We start from the raw sequence: 12,311 nt of genomic DNA, 5'->3' as shown, positions 1-12,311 counted from the left end.
GAGAGGAAATTTGGAAAGATCGATACTAGTTTTCAGGTTGGTATAAGTTGGTTTTGGTAGGATTGGGTTTAGGAAAATAGATGTCCGGTTTGGTTTAATTTAATATAAGGGTATCGATGTCTTTGAATAATAAAAAATGTTGCCTCAAGTGTAATATGCCTTATCATGAAATATGAAACTCAAAAAGTGTCTTAAAAAAGTAAAAAAAATCATAATATTTTAAAATTTAGACATTCTGATTACTGTACCACCACGCATAGAAGTAGAATCATCTATTTTATTTTATCTTAACATACTTTTTTTCTTTCTTATTGATCAAATATAGGCGAAATTCTTGAATAGTTGACAAAAAATCAGAACTGTTAAGAGTATAACTAATTTTATATAATATATATTACTATCTTGAAACTAATTTATAATAATCAAATCGGCAGTCATATATATATATATAAATATATATTACTTGATGGGTTATTATGAAATTGTAGGAGCATCCGCTGCACTGAAATTTCAATGATTTTCCTACTAATAAAATAATTATATAAGAATGAGACGAGTTTTAAAATTAAAATAGTTTAATAAAATTTTGGAAAGGTTTACTTAAATTATATTAAAGTATATTTATTATATTAATTATATACTTAATTTTTGTGCCAGTGTTGCTCAAAAAGTTTTAACCAGTGGTTTAAGGATGATCTCTCTTTAGATTTGTAACTGTGCGCTATCTTTTCTCGACCCATCTTGTCAAACTTTATATATATGATTCATATGAAGGTTTCTTTTTCGAAATTGCTAATTACCGTGCTTTTCAGCGTCCCGCTGTTTGTAAACCTATGTCTAAAGTCTACAATTAGTGATAGTTAGCTAGAGTGATAATATATTAATATGTTATATATACCAAATAGAAACTATTAACATAAAATTATTATAAAATACTCTAATATTTTAGTGAAAGGTAAATCGATACATTCTTTTCTTTTTCTTCATATTGTAGTAGCATGTGTATTGTTTCCATACCATCCATTTTTTTCTTCAAGTTTGTTAAATATCAACTTTGTTAAGTCATATATAGAGAGCGTCTTACAACATCATTCCGTCTTGCTATATAATATCCCCGTTCCCATATATATAAAGTTGCAAGTTTGAATACATCATCACTTACGTAAGCCAATAAAACTAAAAATCAAATGAAGTTGTATCAAAATCAATTAACGAAATATTGGTTTATAACCTGATTAGAAATCAAAGGGACTCCTTGGTAAAAACTACTTTATGTCTGAAACTGATCGCATAAACAAATCTTTAAGCATGCGCATATCATGCGGATTATAACATATCGCCAATTATGTGCTCACAATATTAAAATTTTTCTGTTAAAGAAATACAACTAGTAGTTTTTTTTTTGACCAAAATACAATTAGTAGTTCTGTTACTTAATTTCCAATATACTCAATTTTTTGGTGAAGCATATCAATTTTATGTATTCACCAAAAAAACATATCAATTTTATTCAGCGTTTTAGTCAAAAAAAAAAATTATTCAGCGAGTGACGTATCCAACCCAATTTTTCTTTGAATCTTATACAGTATTCAACTTGATTTCATAAAATTCAATTTCAGTATAGAAGGTACACATTCAATTCTTCATCTATTAATTTTTTAATAAATGAATATAAAATTCTACTGGTTCGTTTACCAGCTTTCAACACAAAAGAATTTTTCTATTTATAGAAGTATAGTTATTCCGTATCTTATCATTTCATTGTGTAACTACCTAGTAATGGATTAAATACTGATTGTTATTCAGATTTAATCATGCCGCAAATCAAATCTTCAGTTATGTTAGATATCATATCTTTTAATTAAATATAAAATGTAGTTCAAATGATTTATAACATTCATATGTAGTAAATAAATGAGCACTTCAGACAAATCCCCCAAGGAAACTGTAGCTGAAAGCTTGTGTGCATGGTTTCAACTTTGAGTGGAAACAAAATGTTTGGGGAAAGTCTCATCTTAATCATATATGTTTCCACAAAAGCACGCGGCAGGAGGTGAAATATATAAAGCTGAAATTTTTGTCACAAAATAGATCGATCTCTTGATGAACTATTTTACTCGCCCAATTGAATCTGATGAAACATTTTAAGAGAGCGATACTTAGACATCAATTATAACACTATTTGGAAATCCATGGTTGTACAGCAGAGCAAAATCTTCTTCTTCTTTTTAACAGAAAGGAGTAAAGAGATAAGACATGAAACTCAGTTTGCCATACCTTCTTTCAATAGCAAGAGGCTTTATTTGCCCTAGTTTTAGTAGGTTTCTTTTAGTAGTTACCTCTCAAAAATGCCAAGGATAAGGATAAAAGTACACAATACTTCTATATTTTTTTCTTTTTTTTTTCTTTGTAACACACACAGTAATTCTATATAATTTTGAAGTATTCACGACCGATCCATTTCAAGAATAATAGTTGTCACGACAAGAGATAGAACAAAGATGTAGACATTATTAAGTTTTACACGGGGACGACGATGTTAGAAGAAGTGTAGTAGGTACACAAGTTAGGTACAATCGAAATACATCATCAAAAGATTAGCTGGTAAATGTTATATTTGGGATAACTATTGGTGCATGCAAAAAGCCCTTTCTCAAAAAAAAGGAACTATTGGTGCATGCAGTTAAAATTAGGCCTAGGCACGGATCGGATATTCGGGTTTTTGAAGGTATTTGTGGTTTGCTTCGAATGTTACGAATATCTGATTTTTCGATTTGCTTTGCTTCGGAAAAATACGGATATTCGGAAAAACGGATATCCGGAAAATAAATAGATATTTGCGGATATTCGCGGATACTTACGGATCTCTCATTTGTTTTGATTAATACAAATAATCTTAAAAATTTGATACAAATTTGTTTTGTAAAATATATTTTTTGCATGATATAAAAGATAAAAATTAAAAGAAGTAGTGAATCTTCATATTTTGTAAATTTTTAAACTTAGTTAAAATTACAATAACACAAAACTTAAGAAAAATTATAATTGTCATAAATATTTTCTCTTCCTTTTATGTAATACTTTTATATAAGTAATAATATGAATAGAATCTATCAAATAATATATTAGAATAATAATTATATAATTTTATACATTTAAAACTTTAAATATAATCAAAATATACATGTATTTATATATTGACGGATCGGATCGGATATTCGCTTCCCAAAATTTTAATATTTGTGATTTGCTTCGATTTTGACGGATATTGAATTTTAGTATTTGCTTTGCTTCGAAAGCTTACGGATATTCGGAATTTTCGGATCGAATAGTAACGGATAACGAATCGAATCAAATTTAACGGATAAAATGCCCAGCCCTAGTTAAAATGATGATTAAAATGGTTCAGATTTATTTTTCAACGCTGAAGATGAAAACAAAGATCATTAACTAATGGCTTGGTTTTCCTTTTAGAATTGACTAGACCATTAGGTCGAATATTATTTGGTATGTCTAATTTTTTAAAAATATAATCATTCCAAAAAAACATTTAGAAGTAAATCAATAAGCACATGCAAGAAATCGCCTTAAAGATAACGCAATAATGTTATTATGGACGACGCAGATGCAGTAAGGGACAAGACTTAGGTTCACCCCCCATGGTGAACCTTTAAATTCACCACACCATTTATGACCAATAAAAATGACATATAGATAATTAAATAAAACATTATAAATTTATTTTAAAATAGTTAAAAGAAATAATGTCAATTCTAAACCACAAATCTTAATTTTTAAACCCTAAATACTAATTTCTAAATCCAAACTCTATACCCTAAACAAAAATCCTATACCCTAAACCCAAATCTTAAACCTTAAACCCAAACCATAAACCTTAAATCTAAATCTAATACCCTAAATCCAAATCCTAAACCCTAAATCCAAATCGTATACCCTAAACCCAAATCCTAGATCTTAAATCCAAACCGTAAACCCTAAATTTAAATTTAAATTTTAGGGTTTACGGTTTGGATTTAAGGTCTAAGATTTGGGTTTAGGATATACGGTTTGGGTTTAGAGTTTACGATTTGGGTTTAGGGTATAGAATTTGGGTTTAGGGTATAAGGTTTGGGTTTAGGGTTTAAGATTTGGGTTTATGATACTTGGTTTAGATTTAAGATTTATGATTTGGGTTTAGGGTTTAGAATTTGGGTTTGGGTTTAGGGTATAGAATTTGGGTTTGGGGGTCAGGGTCTAGGATTTGAGTTTAGGGTATAGAATTTTGATTTAAGGTATAGGTTTAGATTTAGAAATTAATGTTTAGAGTTTATAAATTAAGATTTGTGGTTTAAAATTGTCATTATTCTTTTTAACTATTTTAAAATAAATTTAATATGTTTTATTAATTTATCTACATGTCATTTTTATTGGTCATAAATGATGTGGTGAATTTAAAGGTTCACCATAGGGGGTGAACCTAAGTCTTGTCCATGCAGTAAGATATTCAAATTCTAAATACAGTAAAATATTTAGAGGTTTTGACAAATTATAAAATATGTCACTTTGATATTTTTTTTCTTGTTACCTAATGAATGTAATTTTACTATCTAAATGCAATTTATATTAACAATGTTAATAACAAAATATATTAGTTTTATAAATAATTTTAGTTATCGTCGAAATTATTGGTTAGGTAGGTATAATTAATAAAATTATATATGGATTTCAATCATTTTTAGTATATGTAAATAATGTTAAAATGACAATTTTTACGAAATGAGAAAAAAACTTGTAACTTATGAAAGAAAAAAAAACTTGTAACTTATGAGTTTTTTCGTGTTTGTGTAGTTCTACAGATTATCAGTAAAAAAACATAGATGATATGATAAAAAGATGTGGCATGGTGCAATGATAATGCATGAAGAAGTGACGCATCGCATTGGAATCATGCTTTTTGATAAAGTTTTAGAATCAAATCAAAGTTTTTATTGTCGACATCAAACCTTTATTTATTTGCTCGTGATTTTTTTTCACCTTTCCGTCCTTCATTGTCCTTACCTTCGTTACCAAAATTCAAAAGGTAACTGATGTTATTATCCTTTTATTATTTCAAAGTTGTATGTGGCATTTGTCATTTCATTTCTTGCTTCTTTATATGTGCCATTGTCTTTGTGCGATGACCGTACGATCTCTTCGTACAATAGTCAAAAACATATTCATTGAGACCTGGTTGTTTTCTAATTACGAGTCATATTTCCCTTTGATGTTTCTAATTTGAACATTTCGTAATATAGTTGGAGAAGAAAAAACACGACCATACCCTAAAACCAAATTCGTTAAATGAAAATAACCTACAAGTACTTCTAAAATTTAGCCTGGTTTTGTGGGGGAAAAACATGTATGCCAATATCACTACAAAAAAAGTCTACATTGATAGCAGATTATTATAGCACGTTTTACTGAACTGCTATCGTAGATAAGTTAAATATTTTTATATTTTATAATAGCGTTAGATAAACGCAATGGTAGAGCGAAACCTAAAATAACACTTAACTAATGTTATTTTGAAAATTAAATGAGCGGGAATTTAAAGTCACCGATTCCACCAATATTTACCGGGAAATGAGATTCAAGCGCCAAAGATAATATTGAAACGACTTTAGTAATGCTATAAAAAACATGTAATAGCATTTTTATAATGCTAAGAAAAGCTATTCGAACTCCTAACCCTAAACATGTTTTAAACCCTAAGCATAGTTTTAAACCCTTAACTCTTAAGACAACCCTTATAAATCTAATATTTTCATATTATAACTTCAAATATTAAAATTAAACTCATAATTTTATATTTCTAATTTTAAAACTATAATCTCCTAAACACATATCTTTAATCCTTAATCAAATTCTATATCCTAACTCCTAACTTCAAACATAAACTATACTTTCAATACTCTAAATATAAACCTATAATCTAGATTGTTAAATATTTGACTATAAATATTGTATCTAGTCTTCAAATCTATTATTTTCCAATTTTAATCCAAAATACTAAATTTTAATCCTAAATCTCATTTCCAATATCCAAACCTTAAATCACAAAACTAAACTTTACTCTTAATCATAATGTTTTTTATAAACCATAAAATTTAAATTTAAAAAATTTCAACTTTTGAATCAAACAAACAAATTTATAAATGAATTATATATCAGATTTCTGTGTAAGCATATAAATTTTTAAAATGATCACCAAAATCATAATTTTGATATTAATCTAATATATATTCGAACTTAATTATACATCAATTCCTAAATAAATAACAATTTACTATGTTCAAAAATAAACTTTAGATTTAAATTATAACCTACAAAATATAAATTCTGAAATAAGACATAACTTTTTTTTTTGTCAACTGGTCACTTTTGGACCTTTAATCCTCAAACTGAGGTAAGTGGGGTTCGAACCCCCGACGTCAGGGACCGAAGACAGAGCTCAGCAGCCACTTGGCTACGAACAACCCGACCTGAAATAAGACATAACTAAGAAAAATTATTTGCAAAACAAATTATCAAAATATTAAAGGATAAAACAAAAACAAAAATAGAAAAAGAAAAAGAAAAAACAAAATTTTCTGACCAATCAGATTGAGATACACGGATCACACTTCTGAACCATTAGATTAAATTAGATCTAAGGGTTGAGATTTATTCCTTTTAATTTTTATTTTTTCTCCCCCTATCTCTCTTTTCTCCACGACAGATCTGAAACTTCATCTTCTTCAGTCTCATCTCTCATATCTCTCATCACTCCCATCTCTCTCCAAGCTTACTGTTTCTCTCATCACTCCTATCTCTTTGCACGCCTCTCTCATCTCTCCCATATTTCTCCCATCGCATCTTCTCTTCGTCTCCCATCACTCCCATCGCATCGCACCCCCACAACCACCACCGCGGTCGCCCTCCCACCACCGCCACGTTCGCCCTCCCACCACCGCCACGTTCGCCTTCTCTCCCTCTCTCCCTTTTCGTATCTGTTTTCCTCTTATGAATCTGAATTTATTTTGTTTTTGGTAAAGATAGGTGAGGAGTCAAGGATCTTGGTGGCTGCAGTAGGCAAGGTTCATGGCGGCTTGAGGACGGCGGCCAGGAGGAGGCAAACTCATGACTGTTGGAAGAGGGGCAAGGGCTGCAAGGCCGTAGAGGAGGCGGCGGCTGCAGTCTTAGTTTTTTAGGTTTAGTTTTTTTTTTCTTTTTAAATTTGGTTTAGTGTAAACCGGGTTGGGGAAATTGTAGTGGTCTAAATTTATTTTTAATTTCTGGTTTAGTAATGTAAACCCAAGTTAATTTGTAACCCAATTTTAATTTATAAATAAAATTTATTTCATTTTCAGTATAAATTAATTTTTGATTTAATTTTCAATTATTTTATTATAATTATAATTATTTTTTTATTTATTATAGAAAGATCTATCATAGCACAAATATATGAATCGTAATCAATTTGTAACAAAAAAATAATGTTATATTAAAGTTAATAACAGCATTAAACTATCGCTATCGTATGAAACATTAAATAGCGTCATTGAAAAGTGCTATCGTAGAAGGGGTACCTATGATGGCTGCCGATGACATAGCAGATCGTAAAACGCTATGAAAACCCTACGATAGCGTTTATCGTGAGCTAACAATGTTGATATTTCTTGTAGTGTATGTTAAAGTATACAACTGAATAAATTAGATGATATTGACGAAAATAATATTAAAATGGACAATATCTCTTCTGAGAAATGTTTTTAAAACCCAAAACTGTATAAATAAGCCAAGTAATTGGCAGGATAATAACTACATCAACGTAGCTAGGGATGTCAAAATGAGTTAATTCGTTCAACTCATGGTGAACTCGGATCTTTCATGAGTTAACTCATCTCAACTCATTTATTATATGAGCTTCAATATGTAAACTCGAACTCAGATCAATTAGATCATGAATTAAATGAGTTAACTCTTGATCTAATATTAAATAGTAATAATAAAATAAAACAAAACAATGATAAAATAACTTCTATAATATTATTCATAATTTAAATATAAAAAATCCCAAACATAAATATTAAATACTAAATAAAAACCAACACATGACAAAAATAAAAAAAACCCAACACTTAAAATAAATTACATTAAATTATAAAGACAACTTTCAAAAGTTTAATTTCTATATTACTTATGTATATTTTACATTTTAATTTTGGAAGATAAATATGATTAATATATAAATTATCTTTTTTTGCATAAAAATAGAAGTTATCCAAATATATAAATATAATATATATAGCTGTAAGTATAAAAATGAACAAATTCATGAACCAATTCATGTTTGTTTAAAGATCGGCATATAACTCATGATCTAATTTAAGTTCAATCAATAAACTCATTTATTAAATGAATCTAAAATATAGAGATTGTACTTATGAAAAATTGAGGTGAGTTGAGAATTCATGAACTATACATTTTGATATACTACTAGTAGCCACAAATTTGGTCTTGGAATCAGTGATATTACGGAAAATTTTATAAAATACTCCCTCTGTTTTTTTAAGATGTATGTTTTGGTGTTTTCACACATATTAAGAAAACACATTAATTATACATCATTTTTAGAAATTATGAAATTCCAATGCATTTTAACTAATAGTCTTTCAATAAATTCAATCAATTTTATTGAAATTTGCAATTTTGTATAGAAAACATAAAAAATACATCTTTATGAAACAATTTATTTTTCTAAAATATCTATCTTTAAAAAACAGAGGGAGTACTATTTATTATGACCTGTAAAATTTAATGCGCTTGTAGAAGATATATCACACATATATGCGCATATATTATGTATCCATAGAAAAGAAAAAAAGTCCATGATTTATGTCACTATTTATAGATTCCATCTACATAAAAAGATGAGAATAGAGATTTTTAACACAATCTCCAAAGCCCTTTTCCGACTGTCAAAGATAAGCCACTTTTTGATGTGGTTTTTGAATCTTTCCTTACCCAACCAATTTCCAGTCGTCTCCACTTTTATTCTTACTTGCAATCTCTGATTGCATCACTTAATATGCCAGTATCGTAATGCAATAATAAACTGCATCAATACTAGGAACTAGGAAGCGTCCAAAAACGTTAGTATCTGTTTGATTCTTTACTGGAAGATAAAAAAAGATAAATAAACGAGACTAATAAAGATGAATTCTCATTTTCTGAGAATTCATCTTAAAAAAAAATAAAAAAATAAAAGATAAAAAAATAAAAATAAAGATGAATTCTCAATATATGCTAGAGATTGCAGCAAAAGAATGGAGATCTGGTTCGATGCAAAATATATTAGAAAATTAACCTGAGAGTGTGGATGGTTCAGCTGACAGTGTGGCCAGTGGCGTAGGAAAGCACTCCAAAATATATAGTCCGATTGATGTGTCAGAGCATCTCCAATGTAAAACTCCATTTTTTCCTTCAAAATGGAGTAAAAGTGAATATGGAGTAAAATTGTTCCAACCCTACTCCATTTTTCACTCCATAATGGAGTCATGAACAAACAAAAAATAGATTACTCAATTTATGGAGTAAACTTCAAAATGGAGTGAGATATGTAGTTGGGTTGGAGCATATGTTACTCCATATTTATTTTTACTCCATTTTGGAGTAAAAAATGGAGTTGGGTTGGAGATGCCTTTAGACTCCAAGGAAATCGAAGAGCCAGTTCAACACTTCACCTAGAATTACTGAGTTTAACAAGGGCACTGAAATGTTATGTACAATTATTTTGATAAGGTTGTATACATTTTGAGACGACCATAAATTTAGAATTTCCAAAGACTAAATTTGTATTATCTGCAGAAGATATTTTTCATATTTTAAGTTTTGGAGTGTTCGACAATTTGTCGAATCATGGACCTACAAAACATTGTTTACTGAAAAATTTGCCAACTTTCACTTTTACATTGAACCAGAAAACTGGTGTGTACACATGTAACAACTAGGGTTTCGAGTTTTGAATATATCTCACGGGATCGAGAAACAAGAAACAATCAGGGACCACGTCATTGGTTCCATGAACTAATTTGATATTGATGAAAATTTAGTTTTAAGCAATAACTAACAGTAATTAATTAACGCTTATATCCTATGTGCTGTTCCCTGTAAGTAAACCATAAAGCCAAAAAAGAAAGAAAGTAAACCATAAAACCAAAAAAGAAAGAAAGTAAACCATAAAGTCATCTCTCAACTTCAACCATCCACATGCACTTTGTGATACCATCATTATAAGTTATTCCAAAACCCAGTAATTAACGTAGATTAACAGCTTTTTCAAATATACTATCCATCTTAGAGCATACTCATTGAAGGGTCATGCAATAAGTTCACACGCAATCTAAAAAGAACCGAGTCATAACTATTTAGTGGGCCCCACCCCACGTGGCGGCCCACTATAGGTCAATTCTATATTTTTTTTTTAAAAAGACAAACGAAAAGAAAAAAACTATAAAAAATTGAAATTATGAACCCCAACTAGGGGTTCATCAATGGGCATGATCTTATAAATTAGCAGCTTTAGTTATCTGTTCTCCTTTTCTTAGTTCACAAGAAAATTCATCTGCATGTACTTATAAACAAACATATACAAGTACAACACAAGTAGGTAGATTTTGTATAATTTATAGAATATAGTACGCTGTATAGATTTTGCAATATCACGTGCGAAGTATATATGATTAGGTTTAGATATAGATTACATATGCATGGACGAGACTTTGGATATTTAACATTTAACACTTTATAAGAATATTTTTTTGCTCCTCTACTATAATTCATAAAATTCTAGAAAATCAAAGTAAATAAAAAAAAAACTGACACCTTCGGTAAAAGTTAGAGAAGTATCAATGGTCAAAGATTTGTAATGATCTGTCGGTGCCTCCCAAATCCTTTCCGTATAGCACAAAAACTCTCTGTGTCGCGATGAAAACGTATGGAGTCAGAACCCACTAATTAAGTACGGGTTGTACATGATGGAAAAGGTTCAGAAAACGCCCACACCACTATATATGTTCATTTATTACGAAACTGGCCTCAACTCAAAGAGTGCAGTTCTACCTTGTATATCGGTGCACCCGCCACCACCTGATTTTCGGCCTTATCGGTGGGGAGCTCCCACGTGGCATTATCGGATGGCTCTTGTCAAGAAAACAAAATAAACTAAAACTATTCTCTTTTGATAAAAGCTTCAGGATTAATTTGTTTTGTCATTATTTAAATAGTTTAAGATCGTTCTAGTTATATTTCTTGGAATTGCCTAGTGAATTTATGGATCATCCCCAGAAATAACGGAGATTGCGACCCCAAAATCGGCAACCGGATATAAAAAGCGCAGGCCCGATTGCTGACCTTATCTTGTGATGTTATTTACTAAATTTTTCCCTTTTGAATTTTACATCTTAAAAATTCTTAAGAATGCTTTTCGAATATATGATGAAGTTCAGAGTTCATTTACGCAAAGAAAAAAACTCATTATAGTATAAGTATAAAGTTTAGCTACCTACCTTCTTAGCCAAAACTTTTTTTGACTACTTGGGATTGTTTCGCTCTTTTTGGTAAGTCAATTTTTACCTAAGTATTTGACTTCTTAAATACAAACACGGAAGTGAAAAAAGGAAAACGAATACGAATTAGAGAATGTTACCTTGTATAGTTCATCTACGCATATGTTAATTTGTTAGGCACCGATTCTAAACCTAAAGTATATAGTAGTGTTTTTTCAAGTGCTTATGTAGTACTAATTTGCACCTATATTAGAGTAGTTGACTTAGCCGCCATATGTTATTAAGACCTAAAATATTTATTTGAATCTACTTTTTATTTTTAATCAATGATATACATTTCTACGAATTTGACAATATATCTACTGAGCATCTGTGACAATATATGTATACTACTACCATTGGCTTTAATTGATGTTGGGTTTGGAAGATCCCCGATTAAACATTGCTGCTTGTCGAATAGAATTTGAGCTTACTTTGTCAACAAAAGAATATCTATTTTTTTTCTTTTGATAAGACAAGTACTTCGTAAAGTGTTTGTATACAGACTAAGTTATTTTTTGGTTAAATATTTTCACAAAAATTCACAAACATATCGTAATAACTTTGTCCCTCTCTACAAAACACTTACATAGTTTCATTAATCCTTTATTTTTCACAGAGTTGTTTTTTTACATTTCTTAAAAATTCAAACAAAACCTGCAACCAGTACTTAGACGTTATCCT

General features: G+C 29.5%; 1 protein-coding gene across 1 annotated transcript; it reads left to right on the top strand.

Annotated features, from left to right (window-relative positions):
- Positions 1-4,893: 4,893 nt before the first annotated feature.
- LOC130510098 (uncharacterized) lies at positions 4,894-7,387 on the top strand. The gene is made up of 3 exons (XM_057006441.1): positions 4,894-4,981; positions 6,694-6,995; positions 7,074-7,387. Exons 1-3 carry the CDS (start codon positions 4,894-4,896, stop codon positions 7,227-7,229), a joined length of 546 nt encoding a protein of 181 aa, XP_056862421.1. The 3' UTR covers positions 7,230-7,387.
- The last annotated feature ends 4,924 nt before the right edge of the window (positions 7,388-12,311 follow it).

This window comes from Raphanus sativus, chromosome 3, assembly GCF_000801105.2.
Source record: "Raphanus sativus cultivar WK10039 chromosome 3, ASM80110v3, whole genome shotgun sequence".
NCBI lineage: Eukaryota > Viridiplantae > Streptophyta > Magnoliopsida > Brassicales > Brassicaceae > Raphanus > Raphanus sativus.
Note: the sequence above shows the minus strand (reverse complement) of the source record. Positions and strands in the feature narration are given on the sequence as shown.

Coding starts and splice junctions, on each gene's coding strand:
- LOC130510098 (XM_057006441.1), top strand. CDS start 4,894: ATGTGGCATGGTGCAATGATAATGCATGAAGAAGTGACGCATCGCATT. Junction 4,982..6,693: donor AGTTTTAGAATCAAATCAAA/GTTTTTATTGTC, acceptor ATTAGATCTAAG/GGTTGAGATTTATTCCTTTT. Junction 6,996..7,073: donor CGCCCTCCCACCACCGCCAC/GTTCGCCTTCTC, acceptor TTTTTGGTAAAG/ATAGGTGAGGAGTCAAGGAT.